Source organism: Hemisphaericaspora subhashii (genome assembly GCF_019202705.1).
Source record: "Hemisphaericaspora subhashii strain CBS 10753 chromosome Unknown scaffold2, whole genome shotgun sequence".
Taxonomy (NCBI): Eukaryota; Fungi; Ascomycota; class Pichiomycetes; order Serinales; family Debaryomycetaceae; genus Hemisphaericaspora; species Hemisphaericaspora subhashii.
This window is the reverse complement of record NW_026057213.1, coordinates 243679-265789: the sequence shown is the minus strand read 5'-3', so window position 1 is coordinate 265789 and position 22111 is coordinate 243679. Positions and strand designations below refer to the sequence as shown.

Genomic DNA, 22111 nt, shown 5'->3' with positions numbered 1-22111 from the left:
TCAACTATCATCTACCCATTGAATATCCATAATGGTAACAGCGTATGTAATAGTCCTGCTAGGCATATCAAACGTTCGAGTGGACCAGCCAGTACTAACAGAAAAGGGTTTAGTGTATTATTGGTGCAGAAGGCAACCCCAGAAACAATCACTCAATTACATGATCAACTCTCAAATGAATTACCAACCTTAAAGGGGAAATGGAGTTTTACATTCAAGATATTTCGTAATAATCCATTCTCAATACCCCAAGAGATAGCAGAAACTACTGATGTAGCACCAACTTCTAAGTTCCTTTTTACATTACAACCATCATATTTACCTGATTCTACTATAACCGTAATAGATGGGAAATCAGCTGGAGTTTTCACAAATTTAATTCAAGAAGAAGTAAAAGAATTAGGACACCCCACTGAACTAAGTATACCCAATACTCATCTTCATAAGGGTGCTACTAGTGGATTAAATGATAATTTTGATTTTTTTGTTGGTCAAAAATTACAAAGTTTATGGAATCAACGACAAATAATTAAAGGTGATGGTGGACAAATTTATGAATTAGAGAATGGGAATTTATTTATTAAAACTTCAAATGTATTTTTACATGGGAATTTTAGAGGTTTATTAATTCAAATAGATTTAAATGATAACTTGTTAGGTGATAAAGATTCACAATCATTACATGATTTATTTATAACAATTAGAAATAAATATGGGATACCAGAAGGTAATCTTTGTTGTGATGTTTTAGATAAAAAATGTTTAGATAAATATGGTGATCTTTGTTATCAATATTCAGAGATTCTTAACTTTTAATGAGAAGAAGTTAGAAATATAGATTATAGAAAAATACACGACTTTGGCATTCAATACTCTCTATTGAAGTTTCCACAACTGTATCATATCCTGACTCTTAATCTAGGAGTCGCATTTTACTGTTGCAAATTGTATGTTTTTTGTGTTTCTTACAACCTCCAATAAAATCCTTCTATGCTCACCTTCATTAAGACGAACCTATGAAGTCGCTATGAATCTCTTCCGCTCCTACTGGAATCATTCGCCAAAGGATATTCCCCTTAGCCATAGAATTTAAGATGAGCTAGGAGTACCTGTTGCAGCTTCATTAACAAATGTTCCCTTTTTGGTTGGAACAAAAACTTAAGACACGTTCCTTTATCTTGTCTCACATCACAAAGAATCCTGTCAAAACATGACCTAATTCAGCAGAAGAATTAGTATCACCCGAATGCAGCGTGGCAATTGAATTTGTGTTCGAAGTATGGGTATCGACTAAGCTGCAAAAAATTATTCATTTTCCTGCATACACCATCTTCCATACATAAATTTTTCCTGAGATGAGTTTAAAAAATAAGAAATCAACTTATACTCTTCTTTGTCGTAAATCACACATTCAAGAAGAAATACAAATATGGCAAAGGGTAATAGAAAAGGAAAGAAAGATACCAAAACCACTGGAAGAAAGGAAAATCGTGTAAAGGAAGAGGAAGAGTTAAAAAAGCTTCAGGAAAGAATAGATGAATATGACCCCAAGATAAATGAATCACAAATATCTCAATTTAGTGATCTTCCAATCTCACAACAAACCCTTCGAGGTTTGAAAGAAGCAAGTTTTGTTTCTATGACCGATATCCAGAAGAAAACTATACCTATTGCCTTAAAAGGTGAAGATGTTATGGGAACTGCAAGAACCGGATCTGGAAAAACTTTAGCATTTTTGGTTCCTACCATAGAAGCATTAATTCGAAATAAAATTACTGAATACGATGGATTGGCGGCATTAATCGTGTCCCCAACTAGAGAATTAGCCGTGCAAATCTTTGAAGTTTTAACTAAAATTGGGAAGCACAATACATTCTCTGCTGGGTTGGTCACTGGTGGGAAAGATGTTAAATACGAAAAGGAAAGAGTATCAAGAATGAATATATTGGTAGGAACCCCAGGAAGAATTTCTCAACATTTGAATGAAGCAGTTGGGATGGAAACTTCCAATTTGCAAGTATTAGTCTTAGATGAAGCTGATAGATGTTTAGATATGGGATTCAAAAAACAAATAGATAACATTGTTGGTCATTTACCTCCAACAAGACAAACATTATTGTTTTCAGCTACTCAATCAGATAATGTAAAGGATTTAGCAAGATTATCCCTTGCCAATCCACAAAAAATTGGTGTTTCCACCGACCAAGAAATCTCATCCACTCCAGAATCTTTGGATCAGTATTATGTTAATGTTCAATTGGATGAAAAATTGGATGTTTTATGGTCATTCATTAAATCACATTTAAAGAGCAAAATATTAGTATTCTTTTCGTCATCAAAACAAGTTCAATATGCTTATGAAACATTCCGTACTTTACAACCTGGTATTTCATTATTGAAACTATATGGTCGTCATAAACAGACTGCTCGTTTAGAAACCACCATGAAGTTCACCAAGGCACAACATGTATGTTTATTCGCAACTGATATCGTAGCAAGAGGGTTAGATTTCCCTGCTATTGATTGGGTAGTGCAAGTCGATTGTCCAGAAGACGCTGCAACCTATGTTCATAGAGTAGGTCGTTCTGCTCGTTTCGGGAGAAAGGGGAAATCATTAATGTTTTTATTACCATCTGAAGAAGAAGGAATGTTGAAAAGATTAAAGATTCATAAAATTGAACCAAAGATGATGAATATAAAACAAAAAAGTAAGAAATCAATTAGACCACAATTACAATCATTATGTTTCAAAGACCCAATAATTAAGAATTTAGGTCAAAGAGCATTCATTTCATATTTCAGATCTGTATATATCCAAAAGGATAAGGATATTTTCAAAGTTGAAGAATTACCAGCAGAATCATTTGCTGCTTCATTAGGATTACCAGGTGCTCCAAAAATCAAAATAAAAGGAGATCCAAATACAAAAGAGAAGAAGAATGCTTCAAGAAAATTATTGGCCTTATCTAAAGCCAATGACGAAGGTGACGAACAACAAGAAGATAAGAATAAGGTCAGGACTAAATATGATCGTATGTTTGAAAGAAAGAACCAAACTATCTTATCTGATCACTTCTTGAATATGACAGGTAGCAAAGCCAATGGAAAAGAAGAAGATAGCGATGATGATTTTATGACTGTAAGAAGAAAAGATCATGACTTGGCGGAAGATGAATTACCCGATTTATCCCTTCCTGACTCCAAACGTCAAGCCAAGAAGGCACTTTCAAAGAAGGCTTCACTTGCATCTAAAGGAAACCCAACTAAATTGGTCTTTGACGATGATGGAGTTGCTCATGCCATTTATGAATTGGAAGAAGAAGAAGATTTCATAAAGGCTGGTGATGCTAAGAAACAAAAGGAAGATTTCGTCGCAAAAGAACGTGAAGTAATGAAGGTGACCGATCTTGCCGATAAAGAAACTGAAAAGCAAAAGAGACAGGAGAAGAAGAGAAAGAGAAAGGATATCGAAAGAAGATTGAGAGAAGATGAGGATGAATCTGATTCAAATGAGCCAGTGGTTGCTACATTAGGTGTACCGGATTTGGAGCGTGATATGGAACAGCCTTCCTCAGATGAAGAGGAGCCTGCAGCTAAGAAACCTAAATGGTTCGATAATGACGAAGATGAAAAGAAGAAGAAGAAGGCTACCGAGTTCATCGAATATGATGAATCTGAGACATTGGAAGACTTGGAATCCTTAACAGCAAAATTATTGGGAAATTAAATATAAATAGATTTATGTATGTATTTTATAGAAAATTAATTAGACGTCAAATATTTGTTGAAACTTACCCATGTATTCTATCGAATTCTCTTGATCAACTTCGGCGTCATCATATTGAATTCCAAGAAAATTCGTAACGACAGACTTAGCAACCCTGAATCCTGCTTCTTCGGTTTCCGATAGCATCATCAATTCCGCAACAAGATCAACTCCATTTTCTAGTTTGTTAGCAATATCATCTGCTCTGGCGACTATGGAGGGAGGAACTCCACAGATCTTAGCACAGTAGATACCAAAGCTCTTTTCAACCACTCCCGGGCGTACATTGTAAAGATAGGTAATTAGATCATATTCTGTTGTGCTTTGACGCTGAAGTAAAATATCCATGCACACCTTCTTTATCTTCGGTGAGTCGAAATCTGAACCTAGGCCCTCTGTTTTGAATAATTCATGAAAATGAGTTGAAAATATACACCTTGGGCAATCTTGTCTAGATAAAAAGAATGACAAGGTCCCGCCGAAGATAGCAGAGGAATCTATGGCATCGCTTCCCTTACCGAACTCATCTATAATTAACAATGATCTGCTTGAACTTAATGAGATACATTTAGAAAGTTGATATAGATCTGTAGCAAACGTACTCTGCTGCTTGTCAAGTGATTCTCTTGACATGATTCGTGTCAACACTTTATCAAAAACTCCCATTGTAACTGATTCCGCGGGAACATAACAACCTATTTGAGCCAAGATAACTATTAGAGCGGTTTGACATAAGTATACCGATTTGCCGGACAAATTGGCTCCTGTGACCACCATGATCCTTTCTTGCTCGGAAAAGACTGTATCATTGGGAACAAAGACATCTACTGCAGTTTCAACAAGTGGGTTCCTACCTTTAATTATCTCTAGAGTGTCATGTGTAACGATATTGGGGCGAACATAGCTGTTCAACTGTGAGACTTCGGATAATGAACATAAACAATCCAAAACAACCACAGCTCTGGAAATTTGGATTATCGGTTCTTCATATTGTAGTAGCTTTTCCTGAAGTTGTTGAATGATTTCAATTTCTCTATCCTGGATCAATTCAAAAATGTCGCCGAATTGTTCATCAAGGTTAATCACCTCTTCGGTTTTATAATAAACGTGAGATTCGGTTCTGAAGACTTCTCTCCATTCATTAGGAATAATAAAAAGCTGATTTGGATCTGCTTCGAGATCTTGTTCTCGTGATAGTAGAAATCCAATTTGGGGAATGTAGACAATATTCAACACGTCGTTGTTTCCGAGCTTTTGGGCAATAGCATTGCCTAGTTCTTGAAATATCAAGTCTAAATTGTTGTATTGTTGACGGAGATTGTCCAACTCTTCATCAACCCCATTTATTATTCTGACTTTACCATCTTCTTGGGAACTGGTTACTTCTATAAATTGGAGCAAGAAATTCCGAAGATCCTGGAATTCATTAATATATTCGGTGAAAAATGTACTAAGCTCCTCGGGGATATCTTCACAAGTTGGAAAACACAGACGAATTTGCTTCTGAAGTGATATGGCATATTGTAAGAATTCAAGGACTGAATTCCAATTATTCCATGCCAATTTACCACTTTTCACAGCTTTAAGGTGCGAAGTCACACTACTCATACGCTTTACTGAAGTCTGGATTAATTTCCTTGTTTCCTTATTAGAATTATCAGCTAGGATTCTGATAACATTTTGCCGTTCGTTGATCCTTTCAATAGAAGTCAACGGTTTTCTAATCCAATCTCGTAGTAGCTTCGAACCATCACTTGTGACTGTATAATTAACTAGCTCATAAAGTGATCTCTTTTGCAGCTTGTTAGTTATCTTCAATTTCTTAATTTGCGGGGAAAGTATCTGAAGAGAGTAAAGCAGATCAATATCAATAAACATATGATCTTCAAAAGTAGCAAATTCGACATTCTCTACCAAGTCTGCTATTCCATTGGTAGAAGGATCAACATAGTTTTCAATACCTAGCCATATCGCGTTGATGCTTCCTATCTATTCAAGCAGTTAGTAATCTAAACTTCCTCATAAAGTAAACTCTTTTATACATACCGCTAGTTTAAGGACCGGAGACGTCAAAGCTGAAGTTTTCATAAGCTCTACTTTCAACTTTCCTTCCGTGCTATGATCTGAAATATTGTCGAAGGAATTGGCTAATGACGTAACATTGAATTTGGTAAAATCAGCAACGATCTTAATATTTAATTTAAAGTCATATTTGGTTGATAAATCCTCTAGAAAGGATAGCAGATCTTGAGGTATTCTTGAACAAGCTAACATAATTGTCGGTTTAGTCTCATCAATTATGGATTCGATGTAGTAACGTGATTCTGAAAATTGGAAATCTTCCCAAATTGAAAGTGTATGATTAGCTAAATTTAAACATGATGCTCCAAGAATCAAGCCCTTAATATCAATTGATAATACAACTTCATTCGACGAATCGAAAGATGTGTTGATGCCTTCAGATACAGTGGTTTCTTCATCCATTTGATTATCGATTGGTTTTGGGTACTCTGGTACTAAATTTGGTTGCAAAAAAAAAAGGTCAAGATCTTAAAAGTGGTTGTAAAGATTTAGAAAGCTGGTCAGACTTAGGAGTCTCCTTCTCTCATCCTTACAAAGAGCAATCGGTTTAACTGTTATTGTACGTTAGATGCGTGATATTAAACTATTTACTGTATGTAAGGAGTTGCAATTATAGTTTCATCGATAGTTCCTAGACGGATAATTTTACCAGCGATTTTTCTTCCCTCTTCATCCATCATTTGAATATCTTCATTTTCATCAGCAGTTGGGTTCATCTCAAGAACTGCCAATTCTTGTAAGAAGCTCGTAGGAGCACCCTTTGCTATTGATAGAATGTTACCATTACCTAAATCCATTGTTATCTTTCCTGATTGATGTATATTGACATGACCTATTTGTCCACGAATAGAAGTAGTATTACTAGCAAGATTGGAAATGATAGGTTCTTCAACATTGGCAATACCCTGCTCTTCATTTTCTTCCTTAACACCAAGCTTTCGGGTATATGTTGGTAAGTGACTAGGAAGTTGGAATAATACATATTTGTCATCATTCGGAGCTTGATCGTCGTCTGTAGATAATCCAGAAAATTTATCTGTCAAAAGATCCAAGATTTGTTGTTGATCGGAGATCAATTTGTTCATTTCATCAGCCTCGAATGTGTCCACTTGAATTTTACTCTCAAGGATGGCTTTGTTTTGTTTAATAATCTCCATCTTTTCTTCAATTTGCTCAAGTTTAACAGTAGGTTCTCGACTATTACTCATAGACATTAAACCAGGAGTACCTTCCCGAGTCTCGGGTTCTTCTGATTTTGTAACTGGTTGTAATGCAGGTTGTTCGGAATCATTTCTATTTGGTCTAACTGGGAACAACACGGTTTCTTCATCAGCAAATCTATATTGTTGAGTCATATTGATCTTCGTTGGATCGTCCTCTTCTTCTTCATCTGATTGAGCTCCAGGTGTCATTGATCTTGGTTTTTCTTTTAATTTCAAACTCAGTAAGAATTCTGGAGTTGCTGACATTGAACTGTTATAAACAGTATCACTAGTTAATCCCAATTTTGAACCACTAACATTCCCAATCGACACCGATCCCGCAGATAATGGACCAGATGAAACTAGATGAGTTCCAGCATAATTATTACGTCCACCTCTACCTCTTCCTCTTGTAGACCCACGTCCTCTCAGAGATGAGGTTCTTGTAGGTTGTTCTTGTTTGACTACTGGTGCTTCCTTCGCCCTTTCTTCCTTAGATTTTCTTTGGACAACTTTAGGTTTAAACTTCAACCCTGGCTTTGGAGCCGGTGAGGAAGAAGGTTTCTTACTATTCAATGACTCCAATCTATTAGACATTGTTTCTCTTTTGGCCAAACTTTTGAAGTACAATAGCAGGAAAAATGACAATCACTCTGATGAATAAATCATCAATGGTTTGATGAGGCGATGATATTTTTTTTCTGATGGGTTGTAGTTGAGCTGCGCGACTAAGTATTTCTGCCTTAGAAAAAAATGAGATGAGATTGATTTAATCTTTTCTTTATCATCTCATCAGTAAATACCCAAAGATGGCCAGAAGAAATAGAAAGGATGTCGACGAAGAAGTCGAATTGGATGAAGTAGACGCTTTCAATGTAAATAGAGAAAAAATACTATTAAATGAAGCTGGAGAATATGCTCAAGGTAACTATTCCGATGAATCAAGTGAAGAAGAAGTTATGGCAGTAGAAGAAGCTGAAAGCGAAAGCGAAGAAGAAAATGAAGGAAGCCAAGGTGAAGATTTCAGTGAAGTAGATGAAGATGAATTAGCCGCAGAAGAGGACGAGGAAAAAGGTTGGGGAGGAAGACAAAACTACTATGGAGGAGATGTTGTCAGTGATGAAGAAGACGCAAAGCAGATGACCGAAGAAGCTATAAGACAACAAAAGAAACACTTGCAGGAGTTAGATATGGATGACTATGTTGACGAAGATATGATGGAGGGTTGGGAAAAGGCAGCTGATAAATATAACAATCAAGAAACCAAACAACAGATAGTTTTAACAACTGATTCTTCTTATGATAAGTTAGATGAATCAGAACAACTTAAATTGCTTAAGCAATCATTCCCAGAATTTGTTCCTTTATTAAAAGAACTAGGTCAACTAAAACTCAAATTAGATGAATTTCAAACAAGTGAAGCCAACCCATTAATCCAAGTTAAATCAGTTGCCTTATCTGCTTATTTAGCTGCAGTCTCATCCTATTTCGCTATATTTGTTGATAATTTACGAAGTGGGGAACCATTTACCTCTATGAAAGATAATTCAATTATGGAAACAATTTTGAGTACAAGAGAAGTTTGGAGACAAGCTAATGAGTTGCCTGATGTTGCCATTGAAAGGGATAACGAAGAAGAAAGCGAGGAATCTGGCGAGGAAATATTTGTTGATGCAAGAGAAGATATCAGCGAAGAAGAGGAAGACGAAGAAATCGACGAAGAAGAAGAAGAAGAAGAAGAAGTTGAGAGCCCGGTTGAGGATGATACCATTGACATCGATGTCACCACCAAAAGAACTATCAGACGAGCTGCAAAGAATAAAGGTGATGGTTTCACAGAAGCCGACACTATTGATGATGTTGATATGGAAGATAAACAACGTCGTAAGAAGACTTTGAGATTCTACACTTCTAAGATTGATCAAGCTGCTGCCAAGACTAATAAGTCTTTCTCTGGTGATTTGGATATTCCATACAAGGAAAGATTGTTTGAAAGACAACAGAGATTGGTAGAAGAAGCAAGAAAGAGAGGATTGAACAAGCCTGCTGATCAAGACTATGACTCCGGAAACGATGAAGGTGAAGCCGAAGGCGGCGACGATGGATACTATGAATCTATCAAGGAAAGTAAAGTTGCAAAGAAGCAATCTCGTAAGCAAGCACATGAGATTGCAGTTAAAGCCGCAAAAGAAGGCAAATTGGCCGAAGTACAAGAAGTACTTGGTAAAGATGGAAAGAGAGCCATTAATTACCAAATTCTTAAGAATAAGGGTCTTACTCCACATAGAAAGAAGGAATACAGAAATGCAAGAGTCAAAAAGAGAAAGCAATATGAAACTGCCAAGAAGAAACTTAAGTCTGTTAGGCAAGTTTATGATGCAAGTAATAGAGGTCCATATGAAGGTGAAAAGACTGGTATTAAGAAGGGCTTGTCAAGATCGGTTAAATTGGTTTAGATCTTTTTAGTTTGTTTTCTTTCTAGTGTATATTATTATGTAGATAAGCTAAATACAGTAAGATTTTACTCTTAACGAGTGAATTGAATATCGTCAATACGTAAAATGGACTTGACACATTCAGAGGCTAAAGTAATTGCACTAGTATTCACTAAGACTGGTTGTAAGACATGTTCTTCGAAAATATTGGAGGCACCAGATCTTCTGACTGATATACCAGCATCCTTTTCTCCGTTTTCATGTCTATTTCTCAAATCAGTAACCACATTTATTGGATTCAACCCAGCATTTTCAGCTAAGGTGGTTGGAATAACTTCCAAAGCTTGTGCAAATTCTTGGTAAACAAATTGTTCGACACCTGATAACTTGTTTGCTTCCTTCATTAATGTTCTTGACACTTCGATTTCTGGAGCACCACCACCGGCAATTAAAGCACTTTCTTTAACCAAACATCTAATAACACATAAAGCATCATGGATTGATCTTTCTGCTTCATCTAAAACTAAGTTATTGGCTCCTCTGACAATCACAGAAACAGTAGGTTTGACATTCTTTGAAGTAATACCAGTAACTTCCACAATCTTTGATCCGGAACTTTCTATTTCTTCAATTAAATCGGCAGAACCTAATCTATCTTCAGAGAAATTTTCAATATCGGCAATTGGTTTACATCCAATAGCCTTAGATAAGAATTCAACTTCATCTCTTTCGATATCTTTTATAACCATAATATTTAACTTGGAAAGGAAATGAAGGGCTAATTCATTAACTGCATCTCTAAGAATTGATTTTTGAATTAACAATACATTACATTTTGCCTTTTTGATCTTTTTACATATGTTTAATAAATATGCTCTTTCTTCTTTCAAAATCTTATCCATTTGTCTATAATCGTTAACAACCACGTTGTTTTCCATATCTGGTTTCGGAGGAGACAATTGAAATTGAATTAAACCAATCTTAGCCTTTTCTATTCTAATTGGACCGCCCGCATTCTTTACAACATTTTGAGTTAAAACCACACCGTTGACTAATTGGGTATCTTCAATAGTCCCACCAACCTTCTTGATCAATCTTATATCATTTAAATCGACGTTAGTTTCTTGTTCATTCATCACTTTCAAAACTGAATCTACTGATAATGGAGCTAACAAACCGGAATGTTGGGAAACAATCTTTGAACTTAAGGAAGTAGAAGCAGCTCTGATTAATTGTTCTCTATCATCTAACCTGACTTTATATGACATATCCAATAAGATTTCAGTAGCTCTCTTAGCTGCTCTTTGGAATGATTCTGCAATTAAAGTAGGATGGATTCCCTTGTTCAATAATCTTTCAGCAGCACCCAAAAATGCTCCAGTCAAAATGGCAACAGAAGTTGTTCCATCTCCAGCTTCAACATCTTGGGCGTGACTTACATCAACCAACATTCTAGCAGCTGGATGTAAAACCGCCATATGTTGTAAAATAGTAGCACCATCATTGGAGATTATAATTTCTCCAGTCTTAGTTCTGATCATTTTATCCATACCTTTAGGACCTAAGGAAGTTCTAATGGCATCAGATACAGCTCGAGCTGCCAATATATTAGCTCTACGCACTTCTTGCGGCTTATCTTTATCTCTGAAAGTAGCATTGGATGGAGCTACTGCTGCTCTAGCTACTTGTGCCATGGTTATCTAAATGGAATTCGATGCTAATGGGATGGGATTTGTGTTGAATCAATAAATGCTGCCAACTCTGTAATATATTTTTTTCACAGTGAGTTTCTCTGCCAGTTTCTTGGGTAGTGTAAACGCGCACAATTAATGGAAAATTTTTCTGCAGGCGAAAAAAAAATCAAATTTAAGCACGTGACTGAATTTCTAGGTTTGTGATTTCCGAGAAGATATTATAATTACATGATGAGATGATTTTTAGTAATCACTAATCAAGCTTGTCGACTACTATACACACTATGACTAAATCATTTGCAACATTTACAGATATAGATCTTACTAAGGAAGAAGTATTGGAATGCTCTTACTCTGTTTGGTCACCTTACTTCCCCCAGAATACATTCCCATCAAAGATTCTAAAACCCGTCCCCCAACTATTCTTGAAATATTTAGAAAGCGAAAGTATAAAGTTACCATCCGATGGGAATGTAACGTTGGAGTTAAATAGCGACAATGAATATAGTGATTGGGAGGATGAGGAAGATGAACAGAAAGGAGGTTATATACTGGATGATTACGTCAAAGAAGAGATCACAGTTTCACAGTTTCAATCGTTCCATGAAGAGATAATACAAAGTCTTGATTCCCTTGGAGGAAAAGTAATTCCAAAACTTAACTGGTCCTCTCCTAAAGATGCAAGATGGATAATGCCGGGGAATACAATCAAATGTACTTCAGTCAATGACATATATTTATTACTAAACGCATCTGATCATATTGTTGATGATCTTGAGTCCGCATTCCTGGCTGTGAAGCCTATTCCAGAAGCAAGTGAGATAGAGTACGAACTAGTCCTAAAAGAATGGCGGGATGTGAATCCAGCTCTAGAATTCAGGGTATTCATTAAGGATGATAAGATCTTAGGTATCTCTCAAAGAGACCTCAACCATTATGATTATCTCGAATCTATTCGCGATGAGCTCAATGACAAAATCCAACTGTTCATATATGAGAAGGTTATACCTACTGTCGGAATCCACACTATTTTATCGAAATATATTGTGGATGTATATATCCCAAGGCCATTTGATAAAGTATACATTATAGACATAAATCCATTCTCACGTAAATCCGATTCATTGCTATTTACATGGAATGAGTTGTTAGTTCGAGACACATCAGCGATTCATGATGATGATTATGCGTTCAGATTGATAAATGAAACAAATATGGGTGCCTTTGCAAAGAAAGCATATAGTGAGTCGCAAGTACCGTTAGACGTCGTGGGCGCCAGTATGGATACTGAGGCGATGATTGAATTAGCACGCGAATGGAATAATTTACAAGTTCTGGGAAATATACTGGATTAGAATAGAAGGGAAATATAAATACAATTCATTTTCGCAAAGATTTTCGCGTAGTTTGTATTGATTTGGAGAGTATTCCAGGTAATTCTATTTTCTTTTGTAGCTTTTCTATTTGAAATTCGGGAGTATTCCTACTAAGGGTCTCTTCCCCAGGCGACTTATCTATCAAAAAGGGTGGGGTGGGCGTGGGGGAGCATTTGGTATACAGCTTTTTCGCAGCAATAAATGGAAGGTGAACGCAACCAAAAAAAGCAACGCAAAAAAGAAACCGACTTCCCAATTGGGAATCCTTCCCGCGCTATATGAAAATTTATAAATAACTAGAACTTCAGTCCCACATTTTTCAACAAACCTTCACAATCTTGATTATTCTCTTCTTCACAGCGCACATTCTTCAAGCTCGATATGACATTTGGATTCAGTTTAAACGATATTTTTGTTCCTTCTTACAGAGGTAAATTAACAGAAGGTATAACCTACGATGCCAGAAACAACACTTTACTCTGGATTGATATCATCGTAGGAGAAATCCACAGAGTCTCATTAGATGATACTTCCAAACATGAAATCTTGAAATGGCAAGCCAAAATCGAATCTGTTGGTGCTATTGCTTTAACTAAGGAAATAGACGCTATTGTCATTTGTGGTAAATATGGTCTTGCCAAGGGTGATTTCACCAATGGAAACATTGAATATTTCTTCAAATATCCTCATGACGCTAAACAACAACTCAGATTAAGATCTAATGATGGCATGGTTGATCCATGGGGACATCTTTGGATCGGAGTGATGAATGATTTCCCAGTGGCCACAGTTGAAGGAATCAAACCTGAAGGAAAGCTTTACAGAATCAATACCGACGATTTCACAATTGAAACTATGATAGATAATACTTTAATTGCTAATGGATTGGCATTTAGTGAAGATGGTAAGGAATTGTTCTGGACTGATAGTTTAACTTTCACTATTTGGAAGTTCGATTACGATTACAAGACAAACACATTAAGTAATAAAAGACCATTTATTGAAACTAAAAAGATCTACCCAGAATTCGAATCTCCGGAACCAGATGGATTAGTTATGACTAAAGATGGAGATATATATTCTACAATTTTCAGTACATCTACAGTTTTGCATGTTAATGCTCAAGGTGAAGTAGTTGAAAAGATCCAATTACCAGCCAAAAGAATTACATGTGCTACTATTGGTGGTCCAAATGGAGATGAATTATTTGTTACTACTGGTCACTTAGATTTAACTGAAGATGACTGTGTTCCTGATCCTAATGATAAAGATGGAGATTTAGGTGGTTTCTTATTCAGATTGAAATTGGATCGTAATTTGAATGGACAGCCAAAGAATATTTGGAAGGCGGGGCTTCCAGAGGAATTAGTTAATTAATTCATTTAATAGATTTGATAGATAAGTATAAATATAATTTCATGTTGCGTATATTGATCGCAACTGTTTGGGAGAACTCTATTTGATTTGTCTATGTATCCTGGCGTGCTCGTCTTTCTCGTCCTGAGCATCTATAGATGACAATAAGCAGATGTCTCACATCATCGGCGATATTAATAGAGACCCTTTCTTTGCGTACAAATCCTTGACCCTTGGCGGAAGTCTTTTTGGCTATTCACGATTACCACATGGCCGTGAGAATGTTTATTTCAAATTATGAAAGTAAATCCAATGCTCTATTAACAAACTCCTCGACTAATACATTTTCTTCAATCCCACCAGCACGTAAATCTGTCAATTTCAATCTGGCAATTTCTAGTCGTTGATCATCACTAACATTACTCACAATTTTATCATCCTTTAGTATTTTCAAAATTGTTAATAAATGTATTTGTAATGCTGGCTCGGCAAGTAATTTTCGTATAATTTCGTCATTTGCTATCTTTTCCCATTTTGATTGTATCTTTCCCTCTTCTTCGGTGATCTCTTGTGTCACGGTGGGGTTTGCAACAGGTTGAGTCAGATCAACCTGGGGATGTATATGTTCTGCTGATTTATAGCATGGAATAGAACAGTATGGGATTGAGCATTTGGGACATTTATATTTTGATTCTGCAGTTTTGCATATTTCACAAAGCATGATTTATGGGGGTTGTACGTGAGTTCGGAATGGAATGGTTGAAATAGCAAATGAGAAATAGGTGGAACCGATGGGTCGTGTGGAGTGCTCAATTTAGTTTTTCTGTGAACTAGATTCCTTTGACTTTTACCTTCACTGTTTTCTTTGCAACAACAAGCATCCCTCCCTTGAATGTACATATAAGGAAGATTCGCCAGCATAAAGCAATTTTAGACCAAAGAGAGCCTCCGGTCCCTTATTATAATTTATATTATTCTCTGCACTCTTCATTCCCTTCTCTCTTCTTTTTGCAACCAACTCCGAATTGAATAATGTCGTTTTCGTCAAAAAATGTCACAAGTCATCACGACATTATTCGATCACCATTCGTCCCATATCAGAATGCGCAACTCCGTCAAACTGTTCATTATGTATCGCGATATACAAGGCACTGTATTAATCAGAGACAATGAAGCTTAAGGTAGCCTTGGTTCAAGTAAATCCTTTAATAGGACAAGTTCAGCTGAACATATCCCGGATCAGCCAATTAATATCCAATAATATAACCACCCCAATTGATTTAATAGTACTACCAGAACTAGGACTCACAGGATATAATTTCTCATCATCAAATGCAATTAAACCATATTTAGAATCATATGAGAATAAACAGGCAAATAACTTTTCATTAAACTTTGCCAAGAGTTTAAGTGAAAAATATAATTGCTTTACAGTTGTAGGATATCCTGAATCCTCATCATCGGATATCATCTATAATAGTTGTGCCTTGTTTAATCGACAAGGGGAATTGATTCATAATTATAGAAAAACGTTTCTTTATGAGACTGATGAAGTATGGGGATGTTCAGAAGGAGATAAAAAAGGATTTAAATCTATCGATGTTGATTTCGCAGCTGGTACAGCCACGCCAGTATCAATATGGGATCGTTTTAGGATCAATGAGGATAAGAAAAGTGAAACTTCATTACGAGTGAATTTTGGGATTTGTATGGATTTAAATCCATATAAATTTGAAGCACCATTTAATGAATTTGAATTCAGTTCTTCATGTTATGAACAACGTTCAAATTTGATGATATGTCCAATGGCATGGTTATCACCAAAATCGCCATCGATTAATAAAGAGATTTCATTATCGGAGAGAGTAGAGATTGCTAATCAAACAAAACTTGACAAAGGACCTGATCAATCGACTGTAAATTATTGGATTTTGAGAATGTTCCCATTCTTGTCACATAAGTATAGTTATCTGCCTAAGTGGTTTAACAAAGTAAATGTACTTTGTTGTAATCGAGTTGGTGTTGAAGGGGATATAATATTTGGTGGAAGTAGTAGTATCCTTGAGTTCAATAATCTGGGGAAGAATTATGAATCGATTAATCAAGATAATGAGAGTGTTACCATATTAGGTAGCTTGTCACAAGCTGATGAGGAAGTGCTTATTAAAGAAATTGAGTGTTTGTAGGATGTGTGTCTGTGTACATATTTTTAAGTCACTTCAAGGTGGGTTGTACAACCTAGTACTCCACTTACTTTACCCTTTACATTTGCAATTATCCAACGTGGTACAAAGTGTTTGACAAATGTTCTAGAAGAGTAAGCTTACATTAATTAAAAAGTCTATTTAAGCCTATTTTCGTGGGGTGAACTTATTGTTGAATGGAAAAAAATGGACCAAATTCCTTTTTCCTTTACATTAATTGCATAAGATACTACCTACCGAGCCTTGCCAGTGCCATGTTTCCCGAGGCGCAGTTGTACAAAACCGTGGTGTAGGAATAAGCCTTGCTTGCTTTTGTGTATCATTTCTAGGTATTACACAATAATGTATTGAAGTATGGATGTTTTGATTTCTTTTTTCGTTCACGTGATCAAATTGTATTGTGTTTTTTTTTGTTGTCTGATTGATCTTGATTGTTCAAATTTTTTTTACGCGTACGACGTTTAACTCCTTTCGTTCGGTTAAGTGGGGAGAACAAGAAGTGGTACATGGACTATTTTTAGGTACATATCAACACAAAGCAATCTTGACTTGCTAACTTCTAATTTTAGGTGAGATTACATTTACAGTAGCAACTAAAGAGATTGAAATATGTCTTGGCAATTGTATACATGTCTTACGAATTGACTACTATAAATAGCTTTAAGTTTCTAGGGGGTTAAATCCCTGACCAAAAAAAAAATAAATTTGTGTGACGATTCTTCAGATCGACCCCATTGTGGTGTGGTGCCTTGTGCTCGATCTCGTATTTGACACCATTTGACACCTACCAGCTTTCTTCAACCTAGGTAATATTTTGTTTTGTTTATCCTCTCTCTCTCGATGGATTGTAAAGTTACCCGGTTGCCATTACCATGAATTTCCACTTCACAATGATTTATGTACCTGTCATCACATGAAATGAATTAAATAATAAGACTAAAAAGTTATCGCGTGTTAAATTCTTTTCTTTTTAAAAAAAAATAATAAAAAAAAAAAAATAAAAGATTAAAAAACTTTTAATAATTTTAACCGAAGAAATACACTCGATTCATGCTTCCTTTTTTTTGAGTTTCTTCTCTCTCTTTTTCTTTCTGTTTTCTCTTTTTCCACAAATTTTTAAACAAAGTTGTTTTGAACAAGTCCATTCTTCTTTAATTATTACTATAAAGCTAAAAAAGGTTTTAGACATAGCTTACTACTTGTAACAACAACAAGGAGAAACACATTCATCCAAATGGTTAAACTAGGAAAAATGGTTAAACTCGGTAAATTTACTCGAGGGTTTCTAACCAGAATCTTAATATTATTTTTAATCACATACACAATTTTAACATCATTACAATCATTATCAAAACGACCTTCTATAATAGAATATAAAATAAGTCTAAATAGGTCAATCAAACATAAATTCAAATCATGGTATTCAAATATATTATCATCTCAATATAATTTAGAATCAAATTCAAATTTTTTATCTAAATTACAAGAAATTAAACAAGAAAAATTAGCAAATGATTACGCTAATGAATTATGGGATATCAACGAATCCAATTTAAATAATTTACCTTTAAGTGTTCAATTACCAACCTATTTCCATGATAATAACATTAAAAAACCAACAAAGCAACCATTTGATCCAAGATTTACTCTTGCTGCTTATTTTCAATATTTACAATTAAAAGGTACAGAAGAACCAATTCCATTTCATTGGTCAGATTGGGTAGATTTATCTCGGTTAGATAAATATATTCTTGATAAAAAAAAGAGAAATTTATGTTCAACATTATTTGATATTTCTAGTAGGAAAAAAGAGATTGAAGGTTCAGATGTTATTGATGTAAATCAATATTGTAAATATGATCCTCAATCAGAATTAGGTTATAAGATTTTTGCTCCAACTGGTCCTCAAACTGTTAATAATCGAGAAATCTTGGGGAAATCTTATTTATATACTGGTGCTCCTTCTCCAAGAAAATTGATTTTTTTGACTAATGAACAAGGATCTTATAGTATTAATGTTAACAATTATCAGGAAAATAGCGTAAATAATTCATTGCTACATAATGGAATGATAGATGAGTTGGTATCAAATGATAATGGAATTAAATCATTAAATGTATTGGATTCATACAAATCTTTAATTTCAACTCATCCAGTTCCAAAATCTAGAAGTTTATTAAAAGAAAGAACGATTCATATTCCAGAATCTTCCTTCCTTAATAATCCATATCCAATCATTAAAGACTTAACCAATTCCAAACGTCAATTATCAAACATGGAAAAGCTGTTCCTTGAATCACTTCAATTTAGTGTGTCTTGTGCTGAGCCACCAAAATATTTCTCCGAAGCTAAATTATTAGAAAAATATCTGGAAAGATGGTTAGGTGAACATTATGATTGGAGATTTTTCACAGGATTAACTGTGGGTACCGATGATCAATCAATTGTATTACATCGTTTAGTTAAAAATTATTTGAATTTTGCTAGAGTTCATGGAATTATCACTTGGATTGCTCATGGTTCTTTATTATCTTGGTATTGGAATGGAATTGCATTCCCATATGATACTGATATTGATGTTCAAGTTCCAATTAGTGAATTATATAAATTAGGAAGATACTTTAATCAAACTTTAGTTGTGGAAAGTGTTATGGATTCAGATGGGCAATTTGATGGAATGGGAAGATATTTTGTTGATGTTGGATCCACTATTTCTCATAGAAAGAAGGAAAATGGGGCAAATAATATTGATGCCAGATTTATTGATATTGATACTGGATTATATATCGATATTACTGCTTTAGCCTTAACTGATACTCCAGCTCCATCAAGATATGATAATTATATTTCTATGGACGTAACTAAAAAATCGATTGTTGATGCTTTATCAAGACCAGGCGAATTGAATCATGCAGTTAAAAATCAACAATTGAAAGTTTATAATTGTCGTAATGAACATTTTAGTTTATATGAAGAACTTTCTCCATTAGTTCTTGCCACTGTTGAAAATCAACTTAGTTATGTTCCATCCAATTTCGTTATGACATTACATTATGAATATAATTTAGATGGTACAACTCAAAGAAATTATCGTGATTATTATTATTTAAATAATTTCAGATTATGGTTCAAAACTCAAGTTATCCTTGATTATCTTAAATCTCCACAAACTTGGATAAACGATAATAATTCCACTTTAAATAACCCTGATAATCATTTACATTCTAAATCTAATGGAGTTGAAAAACGTCTTGTGGGAGAAATTGAAAAATTGCAAATTAATAAATTATCAGTCAAAGATCATATAAATCTTCTTCAATCAAATAAATTATTTAAAGAATGGTATAAGACAATGAATTTTACAAAATTCCATGAATTGGAATTAACAAAAATATTAAAGAATGAAGTTGATGATATTGATCAATTATTAGACGATTATAAGGAAGAAAATTGTTTGGGTAGAGGTATAAGACCTGATTTATTTATGCATTCGATCTTTACGGATCTTACTGGGAAAAAGAATGATTTCTTAGGTGAAGTGGAAAGAACACTAGAGTTACAAGAAACTTATGAATCTGAGAACCAATAGGTTTCGCCAAGGGGGGAGAGAGAGGGGTTTTAGAGATGGTTGATATTTATGCAATTTTTTAACGACTTGTTTTTTTGTTTTTTGTTTTTGATAAACGTCTGGTTTTCTTATCATTTAGTTTGCCTTTTTCTATTTAAATAGATTTATTTAATGAATTGATTTTTTGTTCGTTCTAACTATGAGAGTCGTATCTGACTAATCATTTGGGTATTGTTGATCAATCGTTTGAAAATCAGTTGATAGCAAACAAAACAGTTGATAGCAAACTAAGTAATTGTCTTTTTTTTTTGCAACCAATTGTTGACAGGAAACCATGGTTGATTTACAGTGCATGTGATCTATCCAAATTTAAAAGCAACTCTTGGTGAGAGCTTCAAGAGTTGCTCAACAATCACAATAGTACTAACTACGTCCGCTTTTGTGTATTAATTACACTCAAGTTTGTGTCTATAACATTCTTACTGCAATAAAACTCTGAATATTCTATAAAAAACAAATGGTTGAGATGGATCACTTAAATAAAGCAATTGATAAACGATAAGGAATTGAGTATCACCAAGACGCTTACAAGCTACACCTGATCTAATATTCCGCACATTTCCCATTTCCTGTCATTCTAGATTGTCCTTGAATAACAGGAATTGGATAAGTTGGTAATGAATGATAACTATTCTTGTTGTTTGCAATTGCACCAAAAGCTTCATACCATCCAATAAATGCATTAATAACACTTACTATCCCAGCAGCTTTAAACACTTGTTGACTATTGGTTAAAAATCCGGCCAGGATTAAAAATAAAGTTATATCCAATGTGAAAATAGCCAACACCAAACTGATATTTGATTTTACCGTACATGTAAACATCATGAATGCAAAGAGTGCCCATCCCAAAATATTCAATCCCATTGCATTATTAAACATTTCAATATCATCACCATAAGCTTGTCTAATTCCAAATGCAGGAGTTAATGTCGCTCCTAGTTGAATCCAAAATGTTCCAAAACTCGTAAACATTGTGGCTGCAAATGTGTGACCTTTGACTAATTCCCAAGCACCACAACAGAATTGAACAATCCCTCCATAAAAGAACATTAATCCTACAGCTACATTCAATTGAGTAATTCCCATGGTTCCGGCAAGGTAGAAACCAGCAATTAATCCATTGAATGAAGTTGATATAAGGGCTAAAGCCCCGGCATTCCCATACTCTACCTTGGGAGGTTCATGGACCATATAAAAGAAATGAGGAGTTCGTATTATTTCTGTTTCTTGATTTCGTTGTTGTTGTTCTTCAATATCCCTTCTATAGTGTCTCTCATTTCCTATAACGATGAATTCATCTTCATTGGTGATTGAGCATGTTCTATACGGAACATCTGAGACTTCTGAAGATCTATCCGATTGATAATATTCAGAGTCTGGAGTTGTCCGCATTGGTTCATAATTCTGTAGAGGTTGGAAAGGAAATCGATGAGATTGAGGAGTGGGGAATTATCTAATGATTTATAAATGGATTATTTTTTAGATTGATAACTTCAAAAAGTTTAATTATTTTTATTTTCTTTTTTTGCAACATTGACACAACGGTTTTAGTAATAGCTTAATAAACTTTGAACTTTACATAACTAGAGAACATTCTATGCAGCAAATTTTTTACTCATTTTTACTAAGGTGGGACAAAGCGTCCTCGCCCATTGGAACCCAGGTTAGCTTGGTTTCAAAGCTGTTGAGCGAAATCATTGGAGCAAAACCAAATGATGATTCATCTCTCAATCCCGTATTTCGGAGAGAGGGTACTAATGCGACAAGAAAAAAAATTGCAGCATCCACAGAATAGTGGCAGGTCTTAGCAAATCCATTGTTTAAATGGATGACAGCTGTGCGGAAAATTACAAAACAATGTAATTCTGTAATTAATAAGCGATTTCATTTTTAAGGGACCGAGGAGACTTGCTTCCATACTTTGGAGTTAATCTCTTACGACCTTTAAAAATAAAGGGTTTAATAGTCTGTTCGGTTATTGTAAAACATGGACTGACTTGGAATACAAATCAATTGTAGCTAAGCTGCAAAAGAGTAGAAAGTGAAGTTTTCACAAATAGAAATGTTTCCACATTTGCTGTAATCGTTTATTTTTGCAATCTGCCACGATAATTGTGAATCTACCGACCCTATATTGAGGTGTAGAGGTTTGAAGGTCGCTTTATTTCGGCGATAAATGCATGCTTGTTACAATTTGCTACTCTTTGGAGTACAAAAGTTGGCTTTTATTCACAAAAATGGATTGACATATGCGAAACGCAAAATTGCGCTTTCGGAGCTGTCCCCATTTGGCCATTATGTCAAATACAAAGGATTTTTTAAGATGTCAAAGCCCAGATGGATGAATTGTTAAAGATATTCTAAA

General features: G+C 34.8%; 12 protein-coding genes across 12 annotated transcripts; 7 read left to right on the top strand and 5 right to left on the bottom strand. All coding sequences in view use genetic code 12, as the record gives it.

Moving 5' to 3' along the window:
• Positions 1-31: 31 nt before the first annotated feature.
• On the top strand, positions 32-816 carry MED20 (Med20p; the record flags this gene model as incomplete). The annotated part of the gene is made up of 2 exons (XM_049404717.1): positions 32-42; positions 114-816. The coding sequence occupies 2 exons, from the start codon at positions 32-34 to the stop codon at positions 814-816; spliced, it is 714 nt and encodes a 237-aa protein (XP_049265643.1).
• Positions 817-1429: 613 nt separating this feature from the next.
• Positions 1430-3727, top strand: HCA4 (RNA-dependent ATPase; the record flags this gene model as incomplete). Its single annotated transcript, XM_049404716.1, has 1 exon — positions 1430-3727. The coding sequence occupies one exon, from the start codon at positions 1430-1432 to the stop codon at positions 3725-3727; it is 2298 nt and encodes a 765-aa protein (XP_049265642.1).
• Positions 3728-3766: 39 nt separating this feature from the next.
• J8A68_001097 (MutS family protein) lies at positions 3767-6250 on the bottom strand (the record flags this gene model as incomplete). Its single annotated transcript, XM_049404715.1, has 2 exons — positions 3767-5755; positions 5813-6250. The coding sequence occupies 2 exons, from the start codon at positions 6248-6250 to the stop codon at positions 3767-3769; spliced, it is 2427 nt and encodes an 808-aa protein (XP_049265641.1).
• A 185-nt stretch (positions 6251-6435) lies between these two features.
• On the bottom strand, positions 6436-7647 carry RPC53 (DNA-directed RNA polymerase III subunit; the record flags this gene model as incomplete). Its single annotated transcript, XM_049404712.1, has 1 exon — positions 6436-7647. The coding sequence occupies one exon, from the start codon at positions 7645-7647 to the stop codon at positions 6436-6438; it is 1212 nt and encodes a 403-aa protein (XP_049265640.1).
• A 212-nt stretch (positions 7648-7859) lies between these two features.
• On the top strand, positions 7860-9506 carry SAS10 (rRNA-processing protein; the record flags this gene model as incomplete). Its single annotated transcript, XM_049404711.1, has 1 exon — positions 7860-9506. One exon carries the CDS (start codon positions 7860-7862, stop codon positions 9504-9506), a length of 1647 nt encoding a protein of 548 aa, XP_049265639.1.
• Positions 9507-9577: 71 nt separating this feature from the next.
• Positions 9578-11179, bottom strand: J8A68_001094 (chaperonin-containing T-complex subunit; the record flags this gene model as incomplete). The annotated part of the gene is made up of 1 exon (XM_049404710.1): positions 9578-11179. One exon carries the CDS (start codon positions 11177-11179, stop codon positions 9578-9580), a length of 1602 nt encoding a protein of 533 aa, XP_049265638.1.
• Positions 11180-11463: 284 nt separating this feature from the next.
• On the top strand, positions 11464-12534 carry J8A68_001093 (cell proliferation protein; the record flags this gene model as incomplete). The annotated part of the gene is made up of 1 exon (XM_049404709.1): positions 11464-12534. The coding sequence occupies one exon, from the start codon at positions 11464-11466 to the stop codon at positions 12532-12534; it is 1071 nt and encodes a 356-aa protein (XP_049265637.1).
• A 402-nt stretch (positions 12535-12936) lies between these two features.
• CGR1 (Cgr1p) lies at positions 12937-13932 on the top strand (the record flags this gene model as incomplete). Its single annotated transcript, XM_049404708.1, has 1 exon — positions 12937-13932. One exon carries the CDS (start codon positions 12937-12939, stop codon positions 13930-13932), a length of 996 nt encoding a protein of 331 aa, XP_049265636.1.
• Positions 13933-14206: 274 nt separating this feature from the next.
• On the bottom strand, positions 14207-14632 carry HIT1 (Hit1p; the record flags this gene model as incomplete). Its single annotated transcript, XM_049404707.1, has 1 exon — positions 14207-14632. One exon carries the CDS (start codon positions 14630-14632, stop codon positions 14207-14209), a length of 426 nt encoding a protein of 141 aa, XP_049265635.1.
• A 381-nt stretch (positions 14633-15013) lies between these two features.
• J8A68_001090 (amidase) lies at positions 15014-16097 on the top strand (the record flags this gene model as incomplete). The annotated part of the gene is made up of 2 exons (XM_049404706.1): positions 15014-15042; positions 15155-16097. 2 exons carry the CDS (start codon positions 15014-15016, stop codon positions 16095-16097), a joined length of 972 nt encoding a protein of 323 aa, XP_049265634.1.
• A 1252-nt stretch (positions 16098-17349) lies between these two features.
• Positions 17350-19704, top strand: J8A68_001089 (uncharacterized protein; the record flags this gene model as incomplete). The annotated part of the gene is made up of 1 exon (XM_049404705.1): positions 17350-19704. The coding sequence occupies one exon, from the start codon at positions 17350-17352 to the stop codon at positions 19702-19704; it is 2355 nt and encodes a 784-aa protein (XP_049265633.1).
• Positions 19705-20286: 582 nt separating this feature from the next.
• J8A68_001088 (acetate uptake transporter family protein) lies at positions 20287-21138 on the bottom strand (the record flags this gene model as incomplete). Its single annotated transcript, XM_049404704.1, has 1 exon — positions 20287-21138. The coding sequence occupies one exon, from the start codon at positions 21136-21138 to the stop codon at positions 20287-20289; it is 852 nt and encodes a 283-aa protein (XP_049265632.1).
• Positions 21139-22111: the final 973 nt, after the last annotated feature.